This window comes from Macaca thibetana, chromosome 5 (genome assembly GCF_024542745.1).
Source record: "Macaca thibetana thibetana isolate TM-01 chromosome 5, ASM2454274v1, whole genome shotgun sequence".
Taxonomy (NCBI): domain Eukaryota; kingdom Metazoa; phylum Chordata; class Mammalia; order Primates; family Cercopithecidae; genus Macaca; species Macaca thibetana.
Window position 1 is genome coordinate 80,323,811 of NC_065582.1, and position 16,710 is coordinate 80,340,520.

General features: G+C 38.8%; 2 protein-coding genes across 4 annotated transcripts in view; both read right to left on the bottom strand.

The window, feature by feature from the left end:
- MCUB (mitochondrial calcium uniporter dominant negative subunit beta) overlaps positions 1-16,710 on the bottom strand; it is a 1,088,652-nt gene that overhangs the window by 995,981 nt on the left and 75,961 nt on the right. The gene's annotated exons all lie outside the window — the stretch shown is intronic.
- Positions 4,182-16,710, bottom strand: part of OSTC (oligosaccharyltransferase complex non-catalytic subunit) — a 148,978-nt gene continuing 136,449 nt past the window's right edge. For 2 of the 3 annotated variants that reach the window (XM_050791052.1, XM_050791051.1), the window contains 3 exons: positions 16,162-16,255; positions 14,145-14,342; positions 4,182-4,765 (listed from right to left, as the gene is read on the bottom strand). In XM_050791052.1, coding sequence (XP_050647009.1) covers positions 4,747-4,765; positions 14,145-14,342; positions 16,162-16,255 — 311 coding nt within the window. In that variant the 3' untranslated portion in view covers positions 4,182-4,746. The remainder of the gene's footprint in view (positions 4,766-14,144; positions 14,343-16,161; positions 16,256-16,710) is intronic. The other variant, XM_050791053.1, reaches the window with a different exon arrangement.

Genomic DNA, 16,710 nt, shown 5'->3' on the forward strand with positions numbered 1-16,710 from the left:
AAAGTGCTGGGATTATAGGTGTGATCCACCATGCCAGGCCAGTATTTCTTTTTTTTTGTTTTGAGATGCAGTCTCACTCTGTTGTCCAGGTTGGAGTGCTGTGGCGCGATCTCAGCTCATTGCAACTCCTCCTCCTGGGTTCCAGCAATTCTCCTGCCTCAGCCTCCCAAGTACCTGGGACTACAGGCGTATGCTGCCACGCTTGGCTAATTTTTTGTATTTTAGTAAAGACGGGGCTTCACCGTGTTGCTCAGGCTGGTCTCGAACTCCTTAGCTCAGGCAATCCACCCGCCTCAGCCTCCCAAAGTGCTAGGATTATAGGCTGAGCCACTGCGCCTGGACCAGTATTTCTTTATCATAGGTTTTCTATATAAATTTGTAGGGCCCAGTAATCTGTGTGTTAATAAACTCTCTACTCTGTTTGAGACCCATTGGTCTACACTAGTGCTGTCCAACAGAAATAAGCAAGCCACATATGTTAATTTTAAACTTTTCCAGTAGCTACATTTAAAAAGATAAAAAGATGAAATTAATTTTGATATTTAACTAAATATACACAAAAATTTCAACTTGTAATCTACATAAAGAGATATTTTACTTTTTGATATGAAGTCTTTAAAATCCAACATGCATTTCATACTTACAGCACATCTCAATTCAGACTAGCTCCCTTTCCAATACTCAATAGCCATATGTAGCCAGCAGCTACTCTATTAGACAGATACCACATAATGCAATTATATTTGCTACTTGAGATGGTAGCACTGTTTACTTTACATTTAGTTAATTCTATTATTGGAATCATTCCAATTTGAATTACTTAAAATTCTAATAATTTGGCTGGGTGTGGTGGCTCATGCCTGTAATCCCAGCACTTTGGGAGGCCAAGGCGGGTGGATCACTTGAGGTCAGAAGTTCGAGACCAGCCTGGCCAATGTGGTGAAACCCCATCTCTACTAAAAATACAAAAATTAGCAGGGCGTGATGTCATGTGCCTGTAACCCCAGCTACTTGGGAGGCTGAGGCAGGAGAATCACTTGAATCTGGGAGGTGGAGGTTGCAGTGAGCTGAGGTCGTGCCACTGAATTCCAGCCTGGGTGGCAAGTGAGACTCCATCTAAAAAAAAAAAAAAATTCTAATGATTTTAAAATGATACCTTTTTCAATTAATACATTAGATAAAAGGATGGCTCTAGTGTTCTGTAGCACAATAGGGTGACTATAGTGAATAATAATTTATCATATATTTCAAAGTAACTAAAAGGGTGGAATTGGAAGGTTCCTAATGCAAAGAAATGATAAATACATGAGGTAATGGATACCCCAGTTACCCTGATTTGATCATTATGCATTGTATGCTTGTATCAAAATATCACATTGACCCCGTAAATATGTACAATCATTATGTATCCATGATATTAAAAAAAAAACAAAACAAAAAACAAAGACATACATGGTGTATGAAGAAAGCATCTTAGCAAATTTACCGGTGTTACAAGAAATAAAAAATATGGTGAAAAGCAAGTACTATCATCCCTTAGTGCATATTAATGTTTCCACTGTTCAGACCTTGAAGCACAAGCCAACAACCTAACCCAACTCTTTGAATGTATTTTCCAACATGTAAGAACACTCTAGGTAAATACATCAACCAAACTGGTCAACTAGTCTTTTCTCTGGCACTTTTGGACTTTGAGTCTGTTACGGATTCAAGGAAATTTCCTCTGTGGTGGCTGAAGGCGTCAAGCATAATAATCAAGATAGGTTAGCAGTCACGATTCTCACCACTCTGAACTGGAAGTGACCAGTTTTATAGGGAGGAAAGCACTACACAGACCCATACAATATATCAGAAATGAACAAGAGTCCTTCCAGTACATTCCCCATTCTAGTACTCCCTGCTGCATGCTTGTCTTTAGTATCATGATTCTCCAGTATCCTAACATATTATCCTCTTTAAGATAGCTTGAGTTTCTCTTCCTTGCAATTAAGTCTTAGTATGTAAGAAAAATGAGTAAAAGATTTGGACAAACGTGTATCAGTGCTCGAAACTTTTAAGCAGACTAGTAACTCATTGTTCCAACAACAAACTACAGCCTTCCCTTACCTCAAATCTGGGTTTAGGTGTTGCTCCCACAACAAAGAGAATTTGCGCCTATTTGTGTGTATTCAGCAGACTGTAAGTACCTGGACAGATGCTGTATTTTTCTTGCTCATTCAGATGTAATCCAGCATCTGGCACATGACTTCCTTTGAATAAATAAATGTATATTTCTTATTACTATGTTCAAAGACTGATCTTCTGCACCAGAAAATAGCAGCATATAATGGAAACAACTGCTCTGCTATTCAGAGCAACATTCAAGCAAAAAGAATATTTTTCTTCCAACTTCACCTTTCAGAAATGTACCATTTACTGAGCACCTAAGTTACTTCTGACTTTGCAATTCAAGTAAATAATCACAGTATAATCATTCTAAGCGAATTATATAGGATTTCATTTTAATTCTATAAATAGGATGTTTTCTTTATAAATTTTTGGCAGAGATGTGCTGCTCAGATCTCCCCTCAAGAAAGGACTCGCTACCCAGCTGTGGCTAGCTGATAGCCCCCAGTTACTGGCTGTGTCAGTAACTCAGAAAGTCTACCTCAACTTTCTAGCCAGGTGAGGTGATCCCCAGCCAATGACCTAACAATGCGGTGGGACCGTAGTCTACCCATTTCTGCCCAACATACCACTCTAACAGGGAGTCTCTGCTCCGGAGCTCCCACTGGGCTGACAGCAGCTTTGTCAACTCTGCATCACTGTCTAACAGTTTCCCATAATTCTGCACCCTTCCTTCTCCTTTTGCTGGAGTTATGCTCTACTAAAACATTTTGCACTTCTAGCTACACTTTAGTAGCCTCTCCCTGGGGTATCTTTCCTGTGACAAAATCAAAGATTTATTTATTTCCAATTTAGTCTGTAAATTTACTCTCTCACCTATTTAACCTCTTTCATGTTAATGCTTGGCAGGCTTTCCCTCAGACTGTGACATTTTGGTTTCATGTCCCCAAAACATTTTAAACCTAGTACAATGATTGTTTCTTCACATAATCATTGTACTTTTACCAGCAACACACTTTACACATTGATTTACAAGTTTATATTATTGATTATATTTTAAAATATAATTATTTTAAATATATTTCACTTTATTTGGTAAATATACATTTATTATTCCCTGAAAAGCCTTAAGAGCTTTGAAACAGAAAAAAACAACAGCACCATCTTATGGTACTTAAATAGGAACTGTTCACTACTCAATCAATATGACAAAAAGCAGACTTTTAAAGCCATAATCACCTATGAGTTACTTCCTGTCCACCTAGTTCGAACAAGGTTTTAAAATACAGCAAATGACCAAAAAAAAAAAAAAGTTATTACTATTGAATCAAGCCTTTTAAGCTGATAAGTACCTAAGTACATACAGGTACTGTTTTCCTCTCTCAAGGCTTTGGAATATGGCAACCCTTTTTCTCCATCTCTCTCATTATTCTCTATAATACAGACCTTCACTTGCCTTGCTTTTTTCCCCTTTGTTGAATTTATTAGTATCTGACAGTTTAAAACATTTTAAGTATGCTGACTGATTTCCCCACAAGAATGTAAGCTCTATGAGGGCACAGTCTATTCATTTTACTCACCATGACATTCTCAGTGCTGCCTAGCATGAAAGAGGTACTCAGAACTTTTTGAATAAGTAAGTCTTTTTTTACTTAAAGAATTGTTATAATTAAATCAGCCTTGGAATAAGCAGGAAAAAAGCTCACTTGAGAGAAAATTTCACTATAAACTTAAAGATCTTAGGAAAGAATGAATTGAGTCATCAGAGAAGTGAAGCCCATGGCCAGCCAGAAAGAACTGAAAGGCCTGCATAAAGGAAATTAAGACCAGATTGGTCCAGAGATGTTTTTACGTGTGCTCATCCAGCACATTCACATTGACAACTCTGACACAGATATGCAGCCTGTGCTTGAATATTTACAAGGATATAAAGATGCTAACTCTCAAGGCATCCTGCCAATCATATTTTGAAATCTTAGGCTACCAAAGTAGCTACAGAAAGTCATAAGATGGGAACGAATGATTAATAGACCAAAAACTTAACACTGTCAGTTAAAAAACAAACATGAAAGGTATTAATTAGAAAAAGTATTTATTTCTGCTCCTTTCATTCCTCTTATTGTTCAGGAAACAGTCTTACATACATATCTGAAATAATCTACCATCACACACTCTAGTTAAAGGCAAAGCACCACAGGTAAAGCTGATCAGCTGTCCACAGTTCTCAGCTTATGGAATCTTGCTTCTGGATTTTATGTTAATTTCTGAAAATCAGAAATGTCATCTCCAAAAAATGTTAAGGGGGTTGTAAAAAACAATCACTTTATTTGATATTATAGTTGTAGATATGGAGTATATTTTCTTTAAGAAATGAAAAACTAAAAAGAAAATGCCACTCAACATTGTTGGTATAGCAATAGGTCAGCAGGAAAAAAAAAATACTGTGATAAACTTGTCTCTTTAATATCAAGAAGAAATTCTAGTGCAAGCTTCAATACGCTTCCTGTTTTTTCACTAGATATTTCTTTTACTGCTGCTCTTCATTCTTTTCCACATGTCATACTGGAGGATTGGTACAGCCTTTAAAACTTCATTGACAGGAGCAAATCCAGTATCCACTGATTTCTTCTCAAAGGCACTCTAACCCATCAGATAGCCCCTGCAGAAATACAATTATCAGCACAAAAAGTGAAAAGAATTGTTTTTATATTATTATTATACTATTTCAAAATGCCAAAACAAATTCTATGATATAAAATAACAATCCAAAAATATAACTCCATGTTCTTCATTATGGTCCTTACTTCATATCTTGCCCCCCTCACCCCAATATCCAAATAAATTACTGAGCCTCAGTTCTACTATCCTTCCCTCTTTTTCTTTTTTTTTTTTTTTGAGACGGAGTTTTGCTCTTGTTGCCCAGGCTGGAGTGCAATGGTGTGATCTCAGCTCACTGCAACCTCCGCTTCCCAGGTTCAAGTGGTTCTCCTGCCTCAGCCTCCCAAGTAGCTGGGATTACAGGCGCACGCCACCACGCCTGGCTAACTTTTGTATTTTTTATAGAGATGGGGTTTCACCATGTTGGTCAGGTTGGTCTGGAACTCCTGACTTCAGGTGATCTGCCTGCCTTGGCCTTCCAAAGTGCTGGGATTACAGGGATTACAGGCGTGAAGCCCGGCAAAGTTTTTTGTTTTTTTGTTTTTTTTGAGATGGAGTTTTGCTCTTGTTGCCCAGGCTGGAGTGCAATGGCACAATCTCAGCTCACTGCAACCCCAGCTTCCCGGGTTCAAGCAATTCTCCTGCCTCAGCCTCCCAAGTAGCTGTGATTACAGGCGCCCGCCACCACACCCAGCTAACTTTTTCTATTTTTAGTAGAGACGGGGTTTCACTGTCTTGGCCAGGCTAGTCTCAAACGTCCACGCTTAGGTAATCCATCCACCTTGGCCTCCCAAAGTGCTGGGATTACAGGTGTGAGCCACTGCGCCTGGCCCTTCCCTCTTAAAGTTACAAAGCAATGTGCTAAACAACACAGAATAAGAAAAGGAAGTAAAGAAAAGAAAATGATATCTAAAAGTTAAAGTTAAGAGTCAGAATCAATCTATTTTGGGCTCTCAGAAGTGCGACAAAAATCAAACTGTTTTTTATGGAAAGAAATTGGTTTGGATTTCTAAAAACTCTAGTATTACCAGAAGAGAAGTGGGAAAATCAGAAGCTATTTAGAACTGGGAGGTGAGCCTTTGAGACTTCAAAAAAGTGTGTACAAACATCTGCCCCTGAACCTCTAATACTTTAGGAAAAGTCTGGATAACAGTTAGGAGCTTTAGCTGTACCTGCTGGTAAGGTCAAACTTCATGCTGGTCAAACAGGAGATCCTTTTATTAAATGTGTAAGTTAGGCCCTGAAATCCCCTTTAAATTAAAGCATTAAATCTGGTGTCATAAAAGTTCCAAACCTTTCCTTTGGCAATAAACCCTTAAAGTCTATTATTAATTAAGAATCTACAGGATCAGGAAAAAAAATGGAAAAATTATGTACAAGTATCCACATTAAGAAAGGGTTTACTGGGCCGGGCATGGTAGCTCACACCTGTAATCCCAGCACTTTGGGAAGCTGAAGCAGGTGGAGCACCAGGTCAGGAGTTTGAAACCAGCCTGGTCAACATGGCAAAACCCCACCTCTACTAAAACTACAAAAATTAGCTGGGCGTGCTAGCAGACGCCTGTAATCCCAGCTACTTGGGAGGCTGAGGCAGGAGAATTGCTTGAACCCAGGAGGTGGAGGTTGCAGTGAGCCAAGATTGCGCCACTGCACTCCAGCCTGGGCGAAGAGAGTGAAACTCCATCTCACACACACACACACACACACACACACACACACACACACACACACACACAAAGCGGGGGTGGTTTACAACACCCTACACTCACTGACAGCTTCAGAACACCTCTCCTTTTGACCTTGCTTCTACCACTCACTGCGTGAGCCTGGCAAACCTCACTCAGTTTCCTCATCTGTAAAATGGAGTTACCTCAAAGAGTTTTAAGGATTATAACAGAATCTACTCATACAGTACTTGCTACTCATAGTTATATGCACTTGACAAATGTTAGCTGCTATTTTTAGAGTCCCAAGTTTCTTCACTGGTAACGTAGGATTTATAAACTACTTGATAATACTTAGGTCTCCTCCAGTGCTTGGCACACAGCAAACACTCAAGAATGTGACTTTCCTCCTTTTCAGCTACTGAACTCACTTGACTCCCTGTATGACTTAGACTTATGTTCAGCTAATGCAATCAACCTAGAACTCATACACTCTTTTCTTTCTGCTATATCAGCCTGGCCAATCCACACTCTGAATAAAGAGAACTTTCATCTAACACAACCACCTTTACAACCCAATACTTCTCACCTCCTCCCAAATCCAAAACTGAACAAAAATTTAAAAATAAAAAGGTTTGGCTGGGCACAGTGGCTCACGCCTGTAATCCCAGCACTTTGGGAGGCCAAGGTGAGTGGATCACGAGATTAAGAGATTGAGACCATCCTGGCCAACATGGTGAAACCCCGTTTCTACTAAAAGTACAAAAATTAGCTGGGTGTGGTAGTGCATGCCTATAGTCCCAGTTACTCAGGACGCTGAGGCAGGAGAATTGCTTGAACCCGGGAGGTGGAGGTTGCAGTGAGCCGAGATCGTGCCACTGCACTCCAGCCTGGCAACAGAGCCAGACTTTGTCCCCCGCAAAAAAAAAAAAAAAAAAAAAAGAAAGGAAGAAAAAAAGAAAAAAAATTAAAAATTAAAAGGTTCTTTGGATATATACATTGACTTTAAAGACCTTACATAAATTTGCTACTATAATGCCTGATGTGTCACAAAAAGGATACTTTAAAACATAAGCTTCACAAGAAAAAAAAAAAAAAAGGTTCAAGCAAGCATCCACTAATATTTACACTCTATAGTAGAAGTTACCCAACAGCTAGCTTACACTATGAAACAAGGGTACTAAGGACTCATTAGGAGTAACTTCTCATCATTTGCATATACCTATATACGAATATATACTTTGTACTCTATCTCTTAATACAGCTATATATTATGGTATCCTTCCTTGTAACCAGTGGGTGACCTATGCTTGTCAACCTATATTTAGATAGAAAAGAATATTTAAATAGACATGTCCTGTTCAAAGTTGCCAAACTTAAAACAGTTTTACCTTAAGGACAATTTTGGAGATACTAAGAAATATTATAATGCTATAAAGATACCATGTTAGAAAAAAGAAAAGAAGAACAAATACATTACTATACTTCTTGGTAGGAAATAAAAATAAAATTGTTGAAATACACTAACTATAATATATACTCAAACATTTAGCCCCCTCTCAGGACCCAGAAATTTCATAATCTTATATTCAGGCCTGTGAGAATTTTACATAAGTAAAACTGTAGAGAAATACAATAAAAAGTAAATCAAGTACTCAAAAACCAACTAGAGACAGAAGTCACCATGAAGGCCCTTCTATTTAATCTTTAAGGCTATGATTTCAATAATCACTTAGTGCCTCTGTATATTAAGGCAAGCACTGTGCTAGGTTAGCACTAACAGAAATTTCTCAAAACACTACCACATTCATTATTGCATTTAACCCTTGCAACAATCTTAAAAAGGTGTGTGAAACAAGGATTAGTCTCATTTTACAGTTGAAGAGTGTGACAGCAATTAAGTGCTTTGCTCAAAATCACAAGACCAGAAAAGAACAGAATCGGCATTAAAACACAAGTCTCCTCATGCCTTGTCTACTACCTACTCCAATGTTCCTAGAAATGGAAACTTCACTTTCTTCTTTTAGAAACAGTAATGGTTTATTCAGGCCGGGCACGGTGGCTCACGCCTGTAATCCTAGCACTCTGGGAGGCCAAGGCAGGCGGATCATGAGGTCAGGAGATCGAGACCATCCTGGCTAACACAGTGAAACCCCGTCTCTACTAAAAATACAAAAAATGAGCTGGACGTGGTGGCGGGCGTCTGTAGTCCCAGCTACCAGGGAGGTTGAGGCAGGAAAATGGCGTGAACCCGGGAGGCAGAGTTTGCAGTGAGCCAAGATCGCGCCACTGCACTCCAGCCTGGGCAACAGAGCAAGACTCCATCTCAAAACAAAAGAAAACAAAAACAGTAATGGTTTATTCATTTATTTTTGAAACTGTGGCCATCATCTAACTTGAGACATAGAATTTTTAGGACTCTATCTTTAGAATGAAACCACTGACATTGATTAACACTTACATTATGCTTCAGAGCACACCTTCTCATTTAATCTTGACGACTGTAACTCCCCAAGGTATATTATTATACTTCATTTAACAGGTTTGGAACCTGAGGCCAAGAGAGTTCACAGAACTAATCCAAAGTCTCAGAGCTATTAACTGGCAGGCCGAAACTGGACTCCAAATTCCTCACCCTCTCTACTACACACTGTCCTCAGCAGCTGTACAAATGTTTTGTTTCTTTAGAATGAATTACCTCCCTTATTTGCTAAAAATGAACTTTGGATATAAGCTTTTTAGCCACTGAAACAATCCAGCTGCCAGTTTCTCTACAGTCTTAATTCTCTAAAATACAGCTCCAAATCTGGAAGGAAATGAAAGAGACTCTCAAACATCTGAAAGTATGGTTACAAAGCCAAGCCATTAAGCTCTCCTTCAGCCAGGACTGATTTAAAAGGCAATTAATAGCTAGGCTATCTATTCCCTCAAGTCATAGAATAACCAGCAAACTGAAAAGAAGAAGAGAGAAAGGATGAAATTACAATAGGTATATACTGATCGCCACGAGAAGTGACAGGTCAGTGAAATCAACAAAACTGAATAGTAGTACTATGCATAACAGAAAGGTAAAATGACCCTCAGTGGAGAAGGTTAAATTATGCTTAATCTCACAGTGTCCAGCAAATAATAGTTATCAAATAATAAATATTTGCCACATACAAATGTGAGTGTTAACATGTAATACAACAAACACTTTAGAAAGAGGTCTGTCAAAAACGAATACAATGTTTTAGTATTTATGTATTTTCAATTACATGGAATCACATACATGCATCATATCATTCTCTAAATGATGTTAGTTTAAATATTATTACATTCATATTTTTTACTCCTTTCTCCCTTTAAGAGAACTTGTTTTCTGAACTGATCTCATGATCGCAGGATTTATCCAGAAGCTCCTTAGCTTTTCTTCTCAAGCTTAATAAACACTAGGTGAAACTGCTAAAAAGCCATTTTTGCCAGCTGAAATAAGGCAGGTCTTTTGTCCTCAATTATATGATAGACTCTATTTCAACTAGTTTTATACAGCTTTATAACAAATTTGCCTGAATGTAGGAACCCATCCCTCCATCTCCAATTGAACACCTTGCCTGATTTTAGGGCATTACCATGCCACCACAGGCCACCTTTTATTTTTATTTTTTTTTAAGATTCTGCTTTTGGTGGCTCACACCTATAATTCCAGCACTTTGGGAGGCCAAGGCAGGCAGATCACTTGAGGTCAGGAGTTCGAGACCAGCCTGGCCAACATGGTGAAACCTCGTCTCTACCAAAAATACAAAAATTAGCCTGGCGTGGTGGGGCATGCCTGTAATCCCAGCTACTTGGGAGTCTGAGGCAGGAGAATCGCTTGAACCTGGGAGGCAGAGGTAGTAGTAAGTCGAGACCACGCCATAAGAGTGGAGGCTAAAGACAATCTAATGAAGATTCATTATTTTTCAGAAGAACCAAGTTCAAACTTATACCAGTCTTCTACTTGGTAACCGAACATCATTTTCTTTGAGTCTATGTATATTTAAAATGCAGCAAACATACGGATGCATACATACATGATTTAACATACGTTACCTCATAAATTATATTAGAACATTTTCATTTTTGCAATGAAAACTACTCCTTTGAGACTGTACTAATAAAAATATTAGGGACTACGGTTTAATTTTTTCCTTTTAAATGTACGGCTATGTGTGCAAAGTTAATAAACAGTCTTTCTTTTTTTTTTTCTTTTTTTTGAGATGGAGTCCCACTCTGTCACCCAGCCTGGAATGCAGTGGCACAATCTAGACTCACTGCAACCTCTGCCTCCTGGGTTCAAGCAATTTTCGTGCCTCAGCTTCCCAAACAGCTGGAATTACAGGCGTGTACCACCACACCCAGCTAATTTTTTTATTTTTTAGTAGAGACTGGGTTTCACCATGTTGGCCAGGTTGGTCTTGAATCCTAACCTCAAGTGATCTGCACACCTCGGCCTCCCAAAATGCTGGGATCACAGGCCAGAGCCACTGCACCTGGCCAACAGTCATTTATTTTATTAGCATCCACGTTTCTTAAAAGTCAAAACATCAAATAAAACATGTTTTAATTAGTAAAATTATATCAATGGGGGAACATCAGGTCTCAAAAAAGCATAAATCAGAAAACAGAACCAGTAATACTATTTCAGTGCTACTGTTTTCTCCTTTTCAAAGGCATCTCTTGCTAAAAGTAACATCTTTGTAAAAAAGAATTCCACCCTGGAGGTTATCATGGTACACCTTATGATACAGCCATCCTTATCTCAGATGCCAGAAACTTAGTTGATTTGGAAAAACCAGTGGCTATTGGTGTTTTTTTGACATCTTTTTTATTGCTGTGGTTTTTCCACTCACTACTATCAAACTGTTAGGTCATCATAGATAATTTGCGTGAAAGAAGAAAGATACACCCTTTCCTTGCTGGGATAGTAACCACACCCTGTTGTGTGTAATACAGGACAATAGTCCTTGCTCATCATCTCCTATGGGGCCTGCAAATATTCCGGGAAAGGTAGTATCATTACTTCCATGTCTTACATAAAACTGTCCATTATCTCTCCCCACTCCATACCCAAGATACCAGGCATTAGGAGCTGCAAATGAGAAATGATAACACAAAGGGAGCCATAAATTCATCTTAAAAATTCAAATATTAGATTTAGTTGCATAACAAGATACAGAAAGTAGCAATTTTCTGTTTGGACCACTGTCCTGTTTTGATTAGATCTAAACATAATCCACAACTGAAACCCAGAAAGTATACCCTTTTTCCCTAGCCTGAAGTTTGGATTTAGTCAACAGTGTTACACACTAGCCTATAGAATGTGGATAGGAAGACCAATGTTCACATAAATGATTGCAAAAGTAAGATGAAAGAAATCCCGAGTATTAAACGCTTGTCAAAGCTTTTCTGTCAGTAGGAGATAGCTCTATTATCCTGAAAGTCAAATGCCAGAGCTAAAAGATAAACACCTATTTTCTTAATAGACTCATTCCTAGGAAGAGGACCTAAAACTATAAAGAAGGAAAACACTACGTAGAATGAAAACAGTAGGTAGAATGAGAACAAATCTGATTCTATAAGCAAAACCAGGACACTTTCTCTGTTCTGACACATGCCTCCAAAGGTTTCTTTTGTTTAGGTTGTTAATTTTCTGTTTTTTTGAGACAGAGTCTCGCTCTGTTGCCCAGGCTGGAGTGCAGTGGCACGATCTCAGCTCACTGCAAGCTCCGCCTCCTGGGTTCCCGCCATTCTCCTGCCTCAGCCTCCCGAGTAGCTGGGATTACAGGCACCTGCCACCACGCCCAGCTAGTTTTTTGTATTTTTAGTAGAGACAGGGTTTCACCGTTTTAGCCAGGATGGTCTTGATCTCCTGACCTCGTGATCTACCCGCCTCGGCCTCCCAAAGTGCTGGGATTACAGGCATGAGCCTTTCAATAACCTCTTTATACTATCTGGGAGTCTCCTCTTTTCTTGCTCTGCTAATGAAAACTTCAGTCTTTTCTATACCAGTATACCTTACCAGGCTATGGTGACTTACTGCTATTAGGAGCAAAAAACAAAGAATAAAAAGAAGCTGGAGTACCTTAGTCTTCATACAACTTAGCCAATGGCCAGAAATGCCTTCCCCAAATGAAAATAAGAGCTGCTGCATGGGCGCAGTGGCTCACGCCTATAATCCCAGCACTGTGAGAGGCTGAGGCAGGTGGATTATGAGGTCAAGCATTCCAGAATAGCCTGGCCAACATAGTGAAACCTTGTCTCTACTAAAAATACAAAAAAATTAGCCAGGCGTGGTGGCGGGCGCCTGTAATCCCAGCTACTTGGGAGGCTGAGGGCAGGAGAATCACTTGAATCTGGGAGGTGGAGGTTGCAGTGAGCCGAGATTGCACCACTGCACTCCAGCCTGGGCAACAATGCTAGACTCCGTCTCAAAAAAAAAAAAAGGAGCTGCTGCCAGAGGAAACTGAGGCAGCTGGATGGCCACACAGATATTCAGCTGACAAAGACCTTCATGCTGTCCCTCCCATCCCACCAGGACTAAAATGGGAACACGACGATTGTGGGATAAGTACTTTTGCCCATTCTACCCCAGGGATGTTACAGACAATGGACAGGTTAAGTCACAGAACAAGTGAATTTGTAAAATTCAAACACACTAAGAAATCAATATAGTTGACACTTGATGTTTAACACAGTTCCAAAAAAATAAAATACTAAGAGCTAATCTTTGCGGTATGCTTGCCAAATTTCCTGTCATTACTGTAGTTACTAATGCATCCATAGATTAAATCAGTATATATGGAAATGTGATATTTGTTCACATTTCAAATAATCATAAACAGAATTATGAAAGATGCCATTAACCATTTTATTTTTCTTCTAAAGATATTGAAAAGTTTTCTGAATCAAAATAATCTTTAAATACACATTAAACACACACACACGCAAATATATAAACATCCTTTTCCTATCTTTTTGAAGGGCAATAATTCTCCTTTCCCATTCACAGCATAATTTCTTCCCACCAATATTCAAAGAACAGTAACAATGAGTGATTTGAAGCTATTCCCTACCATTAATACTAATGGAATCCTGTGTTACAGATTAGCCAAAAGGCATTTTAAAGAAATAATAATAGCAGGGCGCGGTGGCTCATGCCTATAATCCCAGCACTTTGGGAGGCAGGAGGATCACCTGAGGTCAGGACTTCAAGACCAGCCTGGTCAATGTGAAACCCCATCTCTACTGAAAATACAAAAAATAGCTGGGTGCTATGGTGCGTGCCTGTAATTCCGGCTACTCAGAAGCCTGAGGCAGGAGAATCACTTGAACCCGGGAGGCAGAGGTTGCAGTGAGCCAAGATCGTGCCATTGCATTTCCAGCCTAGGCAACAAGAGTGAAACTCAGTCTCAAAAAAAAAAAAAAGAAAGAAACAATGACTATCTTCAGTCATTGATGCCAGGACAAAGTAACTAAATTTTCTCATGAACATTCATGGGGATAACAACTAAGAAGATCTATTAGTTTCAATTTTTATTAACTATAGCTATAACCTGACCAAGTCACAAATATATTTGGTTTCTGGATTTTTCACCCATGTAAATGAAAGTTAAATTAAATCTCCCATGACTACGTTTTCCAGGTAATCATTTTACCACTTTGCAACATAAGTTGCTGATTACACAAATAACTTACGGCAGTTTCATTCTCATGAATACTCTAGCCATGAAAAAACTCAGTAGGACACAGACGAATCCAATGAACAGAAGAAGAAATCTATTGAGTTTTGGGATATTTGGTGCATTCGATCGGTCCAGGATTATGAAACCTAAACCTCCCATTGTAAATAAGAAGCTGGATGCAAGTCCTTCCATAATATATTGTCCATTTACTCTGGAAAAGAAAAGAATGACCATAGGAAGATAATAAATAGAAATGTTTCCCTAAGTTGAAATTCCTATCTCCGTTTTGTGCTAAAACATTTTTGTGCTGTATTTCTTATTCTTACCCTTACAACTATTTCACTATACCTCTGGATATTCATCTGTCCATTCAACAAATATTTATTGAGTCTATTAGGTAGTAAGCACTGTTTTAGGTTCTGGGAGATACAACAATGAATAAAACAGACAAAAATTTTTGTCTTCATGGAACTCACATTCAAAAAAAGTTATAACACCTCAATTAACACAACCATTTATGTAAAATGCTCATATTTTATGTATATGAATGCTTTACCCAGAACTTCAGCTTAGCTTTTTTTTTTTTTTTGAGACAGAGCCTTGCTCTGCTGCCCAGTCTGCAGTGCAGTGGCGCGATCTCGGCTCACTGCATCCTCCACCTCCCAGATTCAAGCAATTCTCCTACCTCGGCCTCCTGAGTCGCTGGGACTACAGGTGAGTGCCATCACGCCTGGTTAATTTTTTGTATTTTTAGTGAAGATGGGGTTTCACCGGGTTAGCCAGGATAGTCTCAATCTCCTGACCTCGTGATCCGCCCACCTCGGCCTCCCAAAGTGCTGGGATTACAGGCGTGAGCCACGCACCCAGTCTAAGTTAGCTTTTTTAAAAGAAGTTATGCTATTTAAATTTCTACTATCAATTTCAAACTAATTTTGAATTGGTGAGATGTGTTTCTTGAAGTTTTATGTTAATAATAAACTTCCTGTTTCAAATGGAAATATTTTAAAAAGAAAGTGTTCTTAAATAAGGCTCCATGAGCCCCGTAAGAACTTCAGTGAGCTACAAACCCCTATAATTATATGTAAAAGTGTGTGTGTGTGTGTGTGTGTGTGCGCGCGTGTGTGATTTTTCCAAGGATACAGAGCTTTTATCAAATTCTCATAGTTCAGGGACCTCAAAAAGAAAATTTCTCGTTAAAGGGATGATTTACACATAGGCATATGTAAAGAGGGTTTTTTTTTTTTTTTTGGTCAATTGTTTTCATTGAAAACACAATATATGCATCACGTTCAAAATTCAAACAGCGTGAAAGAGGGTACTATAAAAAACCTCTCTACCATCAACCTGTCATTAACTCCCATCCACAGAGAATAACAATAAATCTTTCCAGAAATATTCTATGCATAAATAGCATTACTGCAAATAGAAACATATAGCCATGTTTAGGTAGACATTTATTAAGTAAATTTTAGAAAGCAATATAAACATTGTTTAGGTGAACAAAACCACACTGGAATGGGGTTTCACTGCTGGAACAGAACCCTCAAGTCTCAAAAATATTTTTGTTATTTAATGGTATAGACCAGGGTATAGTCCAAAAATATTTTCTTAAATACCCATATAGTAAATATCTTAGGCTTGCAGGCTATATGGTTTGTGTCATACTTATTCAACTCAGCCACTGTAGCTTGAAAACAGCCCATAGATCATATACAAACACATGGGCATGTTTACCTCCAATAAAACTTTTTTTGGGGAAAAAAAAAAGCAGCTATAGTTCGCTGACCCCTAGAACAATCTACAAATATAGTTTAAACTGACACCCCACTGTAAATTCGTGATACATCAATCATTATGAAATACCTTATTTCTTAATAAATAATATACTCTTGTTGTTGACTCACTTTCTGCCATTTCAGAATTCAGCATTTTTAAACAGCGGTTGTCTAAATATAGATGGATCCCAAAGGTTGCAGGCATACCCCAGCAACCTTTCCCACCACCAAATCATTCAAAAAGGTATCTTTTACCTGTAGGCCAAGAAAGCTACTGGCCTCTGATGCCCATGTTCATCAGTCATAGAGCCAACACTTGGAGGTTCAACAATAACATCATAAATTATTCCTATAAGAAAGACAGCAGAACAGATTAGATTGTATTCCTAATTTTTGAAAACAGGATTTTAGCTTTCATTGTCTCTTAAGGTTCATTTACTTTTTTTTTTTTTTTTCTTTTTTTTGAGACAGAGTCTCGCTCTGTCGCCCAGGCTGAGAGTACAGTGGCGCCATCTTGGCTTACTGCAAACTCCGCCACCCAGGTTGAACCAATTCTCCTGCCTCAGCCTCCCGAGTAGCTGGGGCTACAGGCACCCACGACCACACCCAGCTAATTTTTGTATTTTTAGTAGAGATGGGGTTTCACCATATTGGTCAGGCTGGTCTTGAACTCCTGACCTCAGGTGATCCACCTCCCTCAGTCTCCCCAGTCTCCCAAAGTGCTGGGATTACAGGTGTGAGCCACTGCACCCGGCCAAGGTTCATTTAAATATGAATGTTTTGATTGTATTATTAGAACCAAAT